General features: G+C 39.4%; 1 protein-coding gene across 9 annotated transcripts in view; it reads left to right on the top strand.

The window, feature by feature from the left end:
- Nucleotides 1-15,671, top strand: part of epb41a (erythrocyte membrane protein band 4.1a) — a 162,601-nt gene that overhangs the window by 77,175 nt on the left and 69,755 nt on the right. For all 9 annotated transcript variants that reach the window (XM_063035512.1, XM_063035515.1, XM_063035516.1 and 6 more), the window contains 4 exons: nt 911-1,015; nt 6,176-6,218; nt 7,995-8,070; nt 11,981-12,199. In XM_063035512.1, the coding sequence (XP_062891582.1) occupies nt 911-1,015; nt 6,176-6,218; nt 7,995-8,070; nt 11,981-12,199 (443 nt within the window). The remainder of the gene's footprint in view (nt 1-910; nt 1,016-6,175; nt 6,219-7,994; nt 8,071-11,980; nt 12,200-15,671) is intronic.

Here is a 15,671-nt window from a genome sequence, read left to right as displayed (position 1 = left end):
ACTAACATTGATGAATTAAGGACAAGATTGAGTTCAAAACCAAAGGAGTAAGGAACTAATGATTTTTGGTAAGATTGTCTAAATTTAGTGTTCCTGAAGAAGAAGCAGAGTGGGCTTGTCTCTAAAAATAATTCTGCGGTGTTGTTACACACGTTAAGTATTTTGCGTCAAATGCAGATAAGCATTTTTCAAAAATAGCAAGAATTAATTTGTGTGCAAGATGGACAGTGTGATTTATAGCATGTTAGAATTTTTCTTGAAATAGACTGCTGAAGTATTATGTCCTTTGATATTTTTTCCCCACTGGATGCAAAACCCCAGAGTTGAACTGCCCACACAGTGCAAAGTAACTGCTTGAAGTGCTCCTAGCATGGCCTAACAGTGGGTCCTATCAAACTTTAACATCCAGGGAGATGCATTCATTCTGTCAGTTGATGGGAGCCAGTGTTTAAATACACAAGCTGAATGTCTTTCCACCAAACAAAATCAGACTTAACAAAAGGAAGATGGTGATTACTGAGAAAGTCACCTCTGTCACTGTTGTCACCAGGTTTATTTCCATATTGGCCTGCTGTGGATAACTCCAGTACCGTTTGTTCAATGGTACGACTACCAAGACTTTATTTCAGTACTTAAAGTACTGTTGTTAGATATTTGCTGCAACAAAACCTTGTACAGTCAATTTGTGTTCACAGTTCAAGTGGCCACTGAATAAAACAAGAGTTATGCTTCTCCAAATCCTAGTGACAACGTCTGTAATTACACAACAATAATGCATGTTCAGTATTTGGTGATGTTCTTCGAATCAGCTTCAATATTGAGCATTAAACTTATTCAGCACCTTAAATTATAGTACCCCATACTGATAAATTTATAAACCATAGAATATTGCAATATATCCATGTTTCAGAGACATTCCAAGGGGCATGAACTCTTCACTAAAGTGTGTCAACATCTTAATCTTCTGGAGAAGGACTACTTTGGACTGGCCTTTTGGGATTCAACAAATCAAAGAGTAAGCCATTTTATTTTCTTTGTAAGTGTGAGGTAATGGTAATGTAACACGATGTGATATGGCAGTGGAAACCTGACTTCTCTGCTGCATTCGTATTGAGGCATTCAGAACAGAATTAACAGTGATGCACGCAAAATGCTGGAGGAACTCTGCAGGCCGGGCAGCACTTATGGAAAAGAGTAAACAGTTGAGGTTTCAGGCCAAGACCCTTCATCAGGACTGGGGGGGTGGGGGTGGGGAGATAAAAGATGAGAAGTTAGAGCAAGAAGGAGGGAGGGGGAGCAAAGGAAGAAGTACAAGGTGGTAGGTGATAGGTGAAATCAGGAGAGGGGGAGTGGTGAAGTAAAGAGCTGGGAAGCTGATGGGTGGAAGAGATAAAGGCTGGAGAAGTGAGAATCTGATAGGAGAGGGAAGAAGACCATGGAAGAAATGGAAGGGGGAGGAGCACCAGAGGGAGGTGATGGGTAGATAAGGAGATGAGGTGAGAGAGGGGAATGGGAATGGTGAAGGAGAGGGCAATTACCAGATGTTCGAGAAATCAATGTTCATGCCATCAGGTCGGAGGCTACTCATACGGAATATAAGATGTTACTCCTCCAACCTGAGTGTGGTCTCATTACGGCAGTAGAGGAGGCCATGCACTAACACACGGAAGCAGAATTGAAGCGGGTGGCCACTGGGAGATCCTCCTTTTTCTGGCAGGTGGAGCATCGGTGTTCGGCAAAGTGGTCTCCCAATCTACGTCTGGTCTTTACAAGAGGCCACACCTGGCCTCCTGTATATCAGTGGGACCCAGCCTCCTAACTCCTTTTTGAAGATAATTATTAAATCTCTTCCAACCACAGTTCATTACAGATCAGGTAGCTCACTGCATTTAAAACAATGAGTTCAGAAGAGGTTCACAAGAATAATCCCAGGATTGGAAGAGTTAATGTATGAAGACCATTTGATGGCTCCGTACTCACCAGAGGTGGGGGTCTCAGTGAAACCTGCAGGATATTAAAAAGTCTAGATAAAATGGATGTGGAGAGCATGTTTCCAATAATGGTAGAGTATTGGACTAGACAGCACAGCCTTAGAATAAATAGGCATTCCTTTAGAACAGCGATGAGGAGGAATTTCATTAAGCCAGAGGGTGGTGAATCTGTGGAATTCATTGATACTGAAAGTTGTGGAGGCCAAGTCATTGGGTATAGTTAAGGAAGTTTATAGGTTCTTGATTAGTCAGGGTGTCAAAGGAGAATGGGAGAGGCAAAGTAAATCCACCAATCAGATCTAACTTGTTTATAGAGCATTTTTCATACAAACAATTTAGTTCAAAATGCTTTACAATGGGATAAAGTGCAAACGTAAAAATAAAAGACAAAATGATGTTAAAAGCAAGGGTTTTAAGCTGGCGTTTAAAAGTGTTAACTGAGTCTGCATCCCTTATTAGGTATTGAGTTAAACAGTTTAGGAGTGAAGATTAAAAAGTTAGTTTTTTTTTTGAGGGGAAGCAGAGCAGACTTGATGGGTAATGTCACCTAATCCTGCTCCTACATCCTATTGTCTTTTTGAGCTTACTGTGGTTTTTCATAAATGTTGAGCACATTATGCATGCTGTTTTGATTTGAAAATCATTTGAAACATCACATTGAAGCCTTTTGAACCGCACAGTAATGCCATCTCAATAGGAAACAAAATAAGTTTTCATCCAGGAGCAGGTGCTCTTCAATTTTCCTTGTCATTTAAAGGGAGTTTACTGATTATATTTAGACCTGTTATCATTATTTCCCCATGTTTTTGAAATGGTGATAGATGAGTGATCCTTGCAGAGATAATTTAATTTAGATTTCTGTTCATAACAAATTGAAAGGTTGGATAGTGTCTTTAGTTCACTGGATGAGTAAGGATAAAAGCACTATCAATCATCAAGCACTTAACATTGTCCCTGGGTTTTGAGAGTAGAATGTGATCTGAATAACTGAACATGTATTTATAAGCTAAAGTTGTAGCTGCTTATTTTGTCATTCTTGTATCATAAATAGAATCTCTTAACATTTAAACATCAGCTATTACATGAATTAATGTGTTCAGTAGTTGTTAGTTCCATATTTTCCATGTTCGCAGGAAATAAAACATTTCAATTTTTTGGCTACCAAATCTGAACATTCTGAGGGTTTGAATTTATTTTTTTATAATCCATTTGGTAATCTGCCATTCTTAACAAAAAAAAGAGCACCACCTGGAATTCTGCATGCATGATTTCAGCACTTGATATTTCATGACAGCAGTTTTCATATTAGAGTTGTACAAATGAGGTACTGTTTTAAAAGTTTATTGATATTTAAAATTGGTAGGAGAATCATAAAAAATTGCAAACAGTAAAATGCATACAACTAGTTACTGATTAGTGAATTGAACAGAAAGGCATTTGAGACCAATGTTCCCTTTAACTTGTAATGACCATTGTGCGCAAAAATCTTGTGCTGTGCAATTTTTTTGCTCAGTGATAACAACATGTGCGCACTGAGTAATTTCTTCAATAAAAACAGTATAAATAAGCCAGTCCTACAATCTGCAGACAGATCATCGCAAACTCCATGTTCTATCAGAAACCAGAAAAAGAAACGGATTGTGTACAATCGGGAAATATACTTAACATGCTGACGATGTAGAGGTGACAACCTTTAGTGTGCAGTTTAAATTCCTTTGTGTGCTAGTAGCAAAAAAATGTGTGCACATGCACACCTTGGAGGGAACCTTGTTTGAGACAATAGTCTTCAGAAAATGGAGATCTACAATAGAAACAGAAAATTACAAAAGTTCTCATCAAGTCAAGAAGCATCCATGGGGAAAGGCACAGAGTTAATGTTTAAGGTCAAGGATCTTCAGATCTGCTAAAGTAAGAAAACAACTATGTTAAAATTATAGAAAGGCCGAGGGGCAGAGAAAAGAAGGAGAAAGTCTAATAGGATGCAGACCATGGTTCGGACATTGCATTTTAGAAACTGGCACGCAAAGACAGGAAAGGAAACATTTTAACATAGAAAAGTACGGCCACATCTGTGGGAGGGATAAAAGGAGTGGTTATCTGAAATTATAATATTGAATATTGAGTTCGGAGGACGGCAGCTTCTCCACACAGAAAATAAGGTATTGCTCTTCAGCTTGTGTTGAGGCTTCGTTCAAACAATATTAGATACATTAAACAATCTTCATTTCCCTTGAATAAAGAGGGCAGAATGAAAATGAGATGAAGATTTAAAGTGACAGGTGACTGGAAAGCAGTCAAGCAATATAGTGGGTGATGACATTGTGCATGACAGATTTAATTCGCTAAGTTGAGAGGATGCAAGGGAATCACTAGTAAGGATTGTTCAGATATCTGAATGGTGGGAACTGAAGAGGTAAAGCAATAGATGTTGCTTGGGAAGGTGGTCCAAGAATGGAAGTGGTTGGTGGAGTTGAAAGAATGAACTGGGCAGTCACGGGGAACAGCCCATTCAATATCTCCTATTGGGATATTGAAGATATTGGAAATTATGCAGAATGACTGATCTGTTGAATCTGGATACTGGTGCAGTGGAAGGTAAAAATAAAGGAACCATTTACTCATGCAAGCAGAGAAGAGAGTGAGAGGAGAATAGCACTAATTAGAGATGTAGTTGCAAGTTCTGTCATTTAGATAGATGGATAGATAGATATACTTTATGGATCCCGAGGGAAATTGGGTTTCGTTACAGCTGCACCAACCAAGAATAGAGCAAAAATATAGCAATACAAAAACCACAAACAATCAAACAACAATATGCAAACTATGCCGGATGGAAATAAGTCCAGGACCAGCCTATTGGCTCAGGGTGTCTGGCCCTCCACGGCAGGAGCTTCAAAGTTCGATGGCCACAGGCAGGCACAACCTCCCATTACGCCCAGTGTTGTATCTCGGTGGAATATGGCTGGAGTCCAACAGCAAAAAGAGGGAAAGCCACGGTTAAGGAAAAAGGACCTTTAAGTTTTGTTTAGTTATTTACAATAGAGTATATGCATTATTTAATCACCATACAAAATACAAACTCAGTTCCAAACATTACCATCCTTATCCAGGATTCACTTACATACATTGGTGTTGAACATCTCAACATTATAACAGAGATGAAGAAGCTGGGCGAATGAAATGTAGATCTTCCAGAAAGTGGGTGAGGGGTGCAGCTGAGATAGTTGTAGGAGTCTGTTGGATAATAATGGGTATTGTTTACTAACTTATTCCTTGCAAAGATGGTAGATAAAATGAAGGGAGGTACAACTGAGAGAGTGGAAGTTGGTAGTTGGAACATTAGTGATAATGTTTTTATGTTTGATGCAAGTCCAGGAAGTAGGCTAGTCCTTTGTTTTGGAAAAGAATTAAGAGTGGCGCAAATTGGACCAAACCAAGGACTTTCTCATATCTAATGGAAGAACTTGGCATAATTTGAACCTTGAGAGTTCCATAATTATAGCTTTTACTTGGGGGGAAAATGTGGGTGGTGTATGAAGGAATCAGGATGATCTTTAGCATGCTATAGAAGAAAGTAATTAAGAAGGCAAATGGCACATGTTGGCGAGGCCTCACCTGGAGTACTGTGTACCGCTTTGGTCACTAAAGGATTGCTGACAGTGCAAAAGAGATTCACCAGTTTAACTTCTGAGATGAGAGGGTTGTCTTATCAATGCTTAAAGAGAATTTGATCTGTATCCTTTTGAAGTTTAGAAGAACATGAGATGATCATACTTCACATATAAAATCTTAAGGCAGCATGATAGGGTAGATGTTAAAATTCTTCCACTGGTGGGGGGGGGGAGTCACAATTGAGGGGGTATATTTAGAGGATATGGAGGTGTTCATTTAAAACTTCTGCAGAGGATAGTGAATGTCTGGAATTCTCTATAAAGGAGCTTTCAAAGCTAGATGATTGGAAATTTAAGAATTATTTTGATTAAGCACCTTTGGTAGACACCAGTGCCTTAGTGTTTTCTTTGTAGGGGAATACAAGATTTTTTGAGGCTTTTTAAAGGCCTTTCTTTCACGATTATTGTTATGGCCAATATGTGAACCTATTATTCGGAGGTTTGATCCATCATTATTTTTATGTCTATAATTATTCAGCAACAGTTCATGTAACTTTTTTCCTATAATTACAGAGCTGGCTGGATCTCACTAAAGAGATTAAGAGGCAAATGCAGGGTAAGTTATTTTCTCATCTAATTCAGCTAAATTTATTAAGCTAGTTGACTCAATAGCACAATTGTATTTTCTCTTATAATCCAAATCTTTTAAGGGTATGGCTAAATGTCATGGTTCATTATTAACGTATTGACTGCAGCTACATGTTAACAAAATCCTTATTAAAACATGCTGGTGAAGTAACTTTGACATAAGCAGTAATGTGTAACGCAGATTGGTTATAGCATGATTGATGTGTTGGGCAACATTATTTGCCTGCTGTGGGCCACATTATTTATAGTGTGATTGTGGAAACCTGCTTAAATCTGTGCTTTGAAGTCAGCTGCAGCCTGTTCTGCTGTAACCCAACCTTCTATGATGCAAGGTTCTTACGATTATGACCATCTTGTTATAGCTACCTGAATATTGTGCCATTTACAGCATATATTTGATCAGAATCTTCTGTTGGCCCAAGGGCGTCAGACCTGTTTGTTTTTCAGCACGATCCCAAGCAAAATCATCTGCTAGGTTACTGGCTCCCAGCTCATCAGCAAGAGCCACAGGGCAATACTGTACCTATTGGCACATGTGGTCAGCTGCACTCTCAGAACAATTTTGATAGCTATTGATGCTGTACTGTAGCCACTCATTATTGCTTCCGACTGTCAAATCTCAAATTTGAAATTGAATGTTTTCCTTTGGTGTTACAGCCATTAATTAATTATCCGGATAAATTTAAATGTGCATATATAAAAGTGAACTAAATTAACAGCATCTGCGTTTCCCCATTCGTTTCAAGTCACCTTCTAAGTGCATGCTAGGGTTCAGTCCACAGACTCTTCAGCCTGACAGCTGGTTAATTTGCAGGGGTTCATGTTGCAATGCTGGATTCCTTGAGGAAATCCAAGGACAGTGCAGGTGGCCGATGTTAGTGCTCTGCTGTGAGGAAGCTTACACTACAGCCACTCTTGGGCTAGCCCTGTTATCAGCTTAAATGCCAGCAGGTCTGTAGAAAATCTTGGCAGATGACTTGATTCATAAATAGTGTTTCAGTCCTTTCAAAAACAGAATTAAGTATTTAAATTTCAGAGTTCCTTAATGTAGTAAATAACAATGAAGTTACTAAAACTGTAATATCTTTTTATCAAACATTAATTTTCAGTTGCACTGTGTCTGAGAACATCCTAAATGATTTAAAGGAGTAATCAAGCAAATGTTGAGAAGATGACTCACAGCTTGTATGCAGCTAATAATTTTATTAATTGCTCAGTGTTAATTTGAGTAATCTTTTTTTTTGAGAAGCCAACACATTAAATGGTGATTTTAGAGTCTTTGGTGATGCTTTCCCAGGCGATCAACCAGGGCAGAATTTGGTATCATCCATTGCCCAAGGTGCCTTTACAGTGTTGTAGGGAAATTGTCATTGAAGGCCAGATGTTGGTGTTAAAGGTTGAATGTTGAACTGGAAATTGCAGTTGGGTGTGATGATGGAGGGCATGGACAGGGTGGATTCAAGTAGTGACTGAAAGAGTTGAGTGTGGGTGATGCATGACCAGACCTGGGGGGGAGCAATAAAGGACATGTGGGGGGAGGGGTGGTGTTAGAGCTAAAATCAAGGACAGGAGTTAGTCAAATGATAATCTAAAGGCCTTGATGAAAAGTTGTGTTGATGCAATCCACGGGTCATGGTTAAGCATGGGGAATGATCTGAGGGTTGTGGACTTGGAGGGCAGTTCAAGACTGGGTGGATCAGTTGGTGGTCAGGGTTTAGTAACCGTATATTGTTTTCCTCTCCAGGCAGTCCATGGGATTTTTCTTTCAATGTGAAGTTTTACCCTCCTGACCCTGCACAGTTGACCGAAGATATAACCAGGTGCAAACCTGATTTCTTTCTATTTTTTTATCAAAATTAAATTTGTTTGTAATTTTTTTGACAATCTTGAAGATATTTTGCATGGATACAGATGGATACTTCATATAATTGTTTATGTAATTACTAATGCATCAAAATGAGTTATATTAATATTTTTGAGACACTGTGCAAGGGAAATGAGAACAATTACAATATTTACCAAACCATGCTGGTATGGAGTGTCCGAGTTAACTAATTTGACTGCACAGTTGGATTATAATTTGATTGGATATTTACAGTCTATAGAGGGAGCAAAAATTAGAGTACAGTTTACAATATTGCATAGGTTATTGAAAGCTAATGCAAAAGTTTAATTTCCAGAAACTAATGAAACATGCTTCTGAGGTTAATTTGCGTGTTTTCCAGGACTGTTTCGTTAATGACCTGGATATTGTGATAGGAATGTTAGCATGCCCAATCGTTACATCATGAAATTGACTGTAATTACTAGGATACACATCTGCAGAGTTGATAAAATCCCAGAAATATCTAATGGTGGTTTGTTAATCTCTGCAGTCTGCTGTTTTGCTACTTACCTGAGATATTCCCCAGTAATCGATGAATTGACACAAACATCATGTACTTTCAAATATTTGTTTTCCAAAGTACTTTGGCAACATTAGACTTTGTCACATGAGGTCTAGCTTTTAAGTATATTAAATCAGAAAGGTAGAGCACATGAAAAGGTGCACATATTCCACACACAGATTCACCATTGATGATCAAGCACACATTTTGGTATCTAATTCTTGTCATATTTCCTTTCTGGTCCCTCCCTTCCCCCTTCCCACCTGAATTCTGTTACTGATTTACAGACAATTTATAGTGGGCAATTAACCTAACCCTACATTGAACCCAGATCGCGAGAGCTGTGAGATAGCAGTTCTACTGACTGCCGCCTCTGGGGCTAGTGTGTTCTAAGTCTTGTGACTTTGAAAATCCTTTATCCCCAAAAAACTAATCTTAGCCCATGTATTGTAATTTCCTCTTATTAATATGGCAAAATAAAAAGGACTTCTAAGATAAAGGAAACTGAAGATTCAAATTTTGTGTATTTTATTGTCTTTAATTTATGCTCTGTAAAAACATTTAAAATTAGTTAAATATCTTCTGGGTAGTTGACCCCAAAAATACTTCAAGCAGATATCCTCAAATATTACTGCAGTCCTGTAACATGTTGTCATTTCTTCAGGGCACTCAATATTATCCAACTAAACAGTTTGATATATTTTGGTTTCTTTTCCTAAACCCTTCTTTTAATGTTAACACCTTTAACATCGTTTCATTATGGTAGTTATCATCTTCTGGAGTAAAGGTCATTGCAGAATCCTTATTTAGGATATTTAGAACTCCTGTACGGCTCATCCTTGAGCATTTTTCAGAAGTCCCATAGAATCCTTGGCCTTCTGACATGACTAGGAAATCTCTTGTTTTCCACCACAATATTTGGTCATACTCTTTTGCCACTAACTCTCTGTTTCTATATAATCTACAAAACCCTTCTGTTTGTATCTTGTTTATCAATTAGCATCCTTGGTTCTTAAATTGAGCTTGATTGCGGCACTTCTCTCTCCTCCTTGAACCTTACCCCCTCAGAACGCACTGCCCTCCACTCCCTCCACATGAATCCCAACCTCACCATCAAACCCGCAGACAAAGGGGTTGCTGTTATAGTGTGGTAAACTGACTTCTACCTTGCTGAGGCCAGGTGGCAACTCTCAGACACCTCCTCTTGGAAAGGACCCCATTCTGGACCATCAGAAAATTGTCACTGACACCATTGCAAATGTCAGCTCTGGTGAACTCCCTTCCACTGCCACCAAACTCATAATTCCCTTACCCTGCGCTGGTCATTTCTATCCCCTACCCAAGATCCACAATCCTGACCATCCATGTAGGCCCATTGTCTCTGCCTGCTCCTACTCCACTGAACTCGAGTCCAGTCCCTGTACACTTCTATCCCCCATCAAGAAGGCCTTAGAGCTTTCCACTTCTTTCTCAACAAAAGACCCAACCAGCTCCCCTCTACCACCAACCACCCTCCTCCATCTGGCAAAACTGATCTTCATCCTCAGCAATTTCTCCTTCAACTTCTCCCCCTTTCTCCAAACTCAAAGGGTAGCCATAGGCACCTGCATGGGCCTCAGCTATACCTGTCCTTTCATTGACTACGTAGAACAGTTCATGTTCCAAGCCTTCCTTGGTAATGCTCCTCTACTCTTATGCTACTTTGGTGCTGCGTCATGCTTCCATGCTGAGCTTGTAAATTTCATCAAACTTGCCTCCAACTTCCACCAAGCCCTTAAATTCACTTGGTCCATTTTTGACATCATTCTCTCACCCCACCCCACCCTCACCACCTCTTCACCCTCTCACTTCCCCCCACCTCTCCCCACCTCTCTCCCCCTGTCAAGCTGTCTACTGACATATTTTATAAACCTACTGATTCCCATAGCTATTTTAACTATACCTCTTCCCACTTCTGTAAAATAAACAAATAAACATTCTCTTTTCTTAGTTCCTTCATCTCTACCGCATCTGTTCTCATGATGAGGTTTTCCTTTCCAGGGCATCAGAGATGTAATTCTTCAAAGAATTACCCTTCCTCTACCATTGACATTGCCCTCACCTCCATTTCCAGCACATCGCTGCTCCTCCCATCTTCCCACTGCCTTAACACAGATAGAATTCCTCTTGCTCTCACCTACCATCCCATGAGCCTTCGTATCCAACACCTCATCCTCTGCAACTTCCACTTTCTTCAAAGGAATCCTACCACTAAACACATCTTTCCCTCACCCCCACCCCCAACTCTCTGCTTTCCTTAGGGATTACTCCCTCCATGATTTCCTTGTCCAATCATCCCTCCTGGCGTATATCCCTGCCAAATACCAGTTACTTTCCTAATTTCCAACATTTTTTCATTCATTAGAGGTGTAGAGAAGATAACACTTATTATCAATGAGAAACTAAAGATGAGCTACTTCCTGCTACGTTCCTGGTTGTAGTGTTCCCATGGTGTTGAGTAGAGAATTTCACCTTTTAGGGACCCAGCAACAATGGTCTTGGTGGTTGTCTGATGATGAGACGAAACCTGTGCAGGAAAGTTGTAAAAGCCATTGCACTGGGGCAGTTCCACTCTCTTGACCTCAAAGTTCAAGTCAGTGGTACAGGCGAGCATCACAAACTGGGGTCTTCCTTGGTTGCAGTGGATGACCATGATGTCTTCTGTGCCTTGTCACGCCCTTCACTCTCCATGGAGCATTGCAGTACCACCTTCCAAGACATTGGATCTCACTGTGGATCTCATCCTCCCAGTCAGCCTGAGCTGACTTCACATGCTGGGACAGGTGTGGCCCTCACTCACCGGAGTACGAGCCACCAGCTCCCCCCCCCCACCCGGTTTAGCCCATCTGTTGAAGTGGTGTACTGGGGCGTGGCCATGTCACATACAAACAACTACTTGGATCCACAGGTGAGAGCAGAGGGTCCTGTGGAGACCAAAGGTGAGTCAGCAGCCCTGGAATGGACATGAGAAGTCCTTTCACCAGAGGTGCTTTCCCCTTGCTGGACACCCCATACACCCAGCAACAAAAAATGGTGATATTTCTACATTGGAGTGAAGCCTGCAAGAAGTGGCATTCCAATATGCTTTAATATATTAATAATACAATATTAAGCCATTGCCAATTATACTGCTTACATGTTTACACTAGACCAAAATCATTACCCAAGTTGCCCATTATGTAATTTTTAATATATCTGTAGTCAAAACTACTAAGGATTGGTTCCAAAAATTTTACTTGTGCTTTAAGTTTACTCCTTCTAATGGTTTATTGAAATGAAATTGATTACAAATTTGTTCTTTCAGATATTACTTGTGCCTTCAGTTGCGTCAGGACATAATTACTGGATGTTTGCCTTGTTCATTTGTTACTCTTGCCCTTTTGGGATCATATACAGTTCAGTCAGAGCTGGGTGAATATGATCCAGAGGTACATGGAACAAATTACGTCAGTGAGTTCAAGTTGGCTCCAAATCAAACAAAAGAACTGGAAGAGAAAATTATGGAGCTTCATAAGACCCACAGGTATTCATTCTTAATTAAAAACCTGTTAAGATAGAACTTTGCTGGTTAAAATGCTCACAGCACAATTCTTTTCTTTCTTTTTAAATCTTTTTATTGAGTAAGTATACAAAAAAGGTAAGCCATATAAACATTAATACAATGTTAAAGTATAATAAAATTCCAAAAGATAACGATACCAAAAAGAAAATACTACAAACAATGTAATTTAAGCATAAGAAACCAAGATAACATAATAGTATACTAGATTTTATATATATCAATGGAAAAAAAGAAAAAAAAAAACCCCAAAAAAAAAACCCACCGTGCAACTAACTAAAAGCAAAGCAAAGCAATGGGCTAACTTGAAACCAAACAGAGTTAAACTTAAAATCACGTCCTCAATCCCGACCTCCATTAAAACAGTGAAGAGAAAACAAGAAGGGTAAATATTACATTAAATGAAAATATCGAATAAAAGGTCCCCAAATCTGTTCAAATTTAAATGAAGAATCATAAAGGTTACTTCTAATTTTCTCCAGATTCAAACATAAAATCGTCTGAGAAAACCAAAAAAAGGTAGTTGGAGCATTAAGCTCTTTCCAATGTTGTAAAATACATCTTTTCGCCATTAAAGTAAGAAATGCAATCATTCTACGGGCTGAAGGGGAAAGATTACTAGAAATTTTAGGTAGTCCAAAGATAGCAGTAATAGGGTGAGGAGAGATATCTATATTTAATACCTTAGAAATAATATTGAAAATATCTCTCCAAAAAGTTTCCAAAGTAGGGCAAGACCAAAACATATGAGTTAAAGAGGCTATCTGCCCCGAACATCTATCACAGAAAGGATTAATATGCGAGTAAAAACGCGCTAACTTATCTTTGGACATATGTGCTCTATGAACCACTTTAAATTGAATTAGGGAATGTTTAGCACAAATAGAGGAAGTATTAACTAATTGTAAAATCTGCCCCCAATCATCCACAGAAATGGTAAGCCCCAATTCCTGTTCCCAATCTACCCTAATCTTATCAAATGGAGCTTTCCTAAGTTTCATAATAATATTATAAATCATAGCCGATGCACCTTTCTGACATGGATTAAGGTTAATTATCGAATCTAAAATATATATAGGAGGAAGCATTGGAAAGGAAGTAAGTATAGTACTTAGGAAATTTCTAACTTGTAAATATCTAAAAAAATGTATTCTTGATAAGTTATATTTGTTAGATAATTGTTCAAAAGACATAAGGGAACCATCTAAAAATAAATCCAAAAACCGTAAAATACCCTTAGTCTTCCAAGTTTGAAAAGCGCGATCCGTAAAAGAGGGAGGAAAAAATATGTTACCTAAAATAGGAATCGCTAACCCGAATTGATTAAGATCAAAAAATTTTCTGAATTGAAACCAAATGCGCAAAGCATATTTAACTATCGGGTTAGAGACCTGCTTAAGACGTTTCGAATCAAAAGGAAGAGAGGAACCTAAAATAGAACCAAGTGTATAACCCTGAACAGATTGTAATTCCAATGCTACCCATTTAGGAATAAATAGTATGTCCCGATCAAGTAACCAAAATTTCATATGTCGAATATTAATAGCCCAATAATAAAATCTAAAGTTAGGTATCACAGCACAATTCTAGTTTTCTGGAGAAAAATATCTTCTGGTCCCATCTCAGAAATAGGTTAATCATTTTTTGAAATATGCGGTTATACCTGTTATTCATGTTGGTGAGTAATAGTATTTGCACTTTCTAATTTTTCACATTGTTAAAAAAGAAAAGGCATCTGAAGAAACTTAAAGTGATTGAGGACAAGCACATTTTTTAAAAACTTGTTTTTGAAGGTAAATTGTGTTTGATTATCCCAATTTGAACATTTTTGCGAAACTTGTGTAGAAGCATGATTTAATGAGTGCAGAAGCTATTATCCACATGAATTTTCAGAAGATATTTGATAAAGACACAACACCAAATGCTGGTTTCCCAAATCAAACATTCCTGGAGTTGAAAAGTCACTGGTTGCATAGATGGGGTCTTATTGGCAGAAAGCAGCTAATAATTATTTTCAGGTGGGTCATTTCACGTGTGGAAAGGGGTTTGGGCAGGGTTTGTTTTAGCTTTAGCAGAGGAGACTTTGGAGGGAGGGAGAGTGGGTTGTGGTGGGCCAGGAATTGTTTCTAATAGAGGTATACGGGATATTTATTTATTTATTGAGATACAGCATGGAATAGGCCCTTCCCCCTTTGAGTCACATTGCCCAGCAACCCCTGATTTAACTCTAGCTTAATCATGGGACAATTTACAATGACCAATTAACCTACCAACTGGTATATCTTTGAATTGTGGAAGGAAACTGGAGAACCCTGAGGAAACTCACGTGGTCATGAGGAGAATGTACAAACTCCTTACAGACAGATATCAAGAAAACTAGAGGTTTTAGGTAAAGGGGGAAGAAGTTTGGAGGGTATCTGAAGTATTCTTTTCACCAAGGATGGTTGGAATCTGGAAAGCAATGCCTGAGAGGGTGGTAGAAGCAGCTACTTTACAACATCTGTGTATCTAGATGAGTTCTTGAATTGTCAAGTCATAAAAAGTTACAGACCAAGTAAACGAGATCATTGCTGGTAGATAATTGGTATTCAACACAGTTAATTTAGGCTGCAAGACCTACTTCTCTGCTGTATGACTCCAAGACACCAAAGTTTCATTGACAGCTCAGTTAATTTTTAATAACTTCACGGACTTGCTGCGTACATACATCTATTGATGCTTCTGGACACATCTTCAGTGATGTTCCTGGAATCATCGGGTGTTTCGGGTCTTTCAACATCATACAACCTCCTCCAGGTGACCCAGCCGGGGCTGATCAGACCCCAGCTTGTGTCCAGATGGCTAGCTACTTATGACTCCATGGCTCCCCCCTTTTGAGCCACAGCCATCTTAAGGCCCTCTCTGCCACATCGGTGGTACTGCGGATGGCTCTCCTCTTCCTCTCTCCCTCGATGCCCAAAATGCTGAAGGCTCTAACTAAAGAACGGGCTACGAATCCCCTACAACCAACCTCCACTGGGAGACACCTCGCTCTCCATCCAGCCTACTGACAGTTGCTGAACAATAATTGCAGCTTCCTATCAACCCCTCCCTTCGCCGTTGCCTCCAGAATTTGGTTAACATCGTCATCAAACTGCTTCCACAGTGAAGTCACGTTAGCTGCAGGCCATTTGATCCGTCTCCTGTTAGACTTCATGTTCGAGGGATTAGTTTGCAACACTTGGAGGTTCCGGGCGCTATGGGGTGACTCCGGACCTGGCCCCTCCTTCGTCTCACCAGGTTGGACACCTGCGCGTTGTGCTGCTCCTGCTCCCGCCAAACACTTCATCCTCACTTGGTGGATCTTCAAGCCGCGATCGTTCTTGCAGATTTTGCCACATGCACACTGCTTCCTCATTGTCATTTGTTCATTGCCTGGGTCTGATATCGAATTGAT

Source organism: Mobula hypostoma, chromosome 28, assembly GCF_963921235.1.
Source record: "Mobula hypostoma chromosome 28, sMobHyp1.1, whole genome shotgun sequence".
Lineage (NCBI taxonomy): Eukaryota > Metazoa > Chordata > Chondrichthyes > Myliobatiformes > Myliobatidae > Mobula > Mobula hypostoma.
The sequence above is the reverse complement of the archived record's forward strand: the minus strand, read 5'-3'. Positions and strand labels throughout refer to the sequence as shown.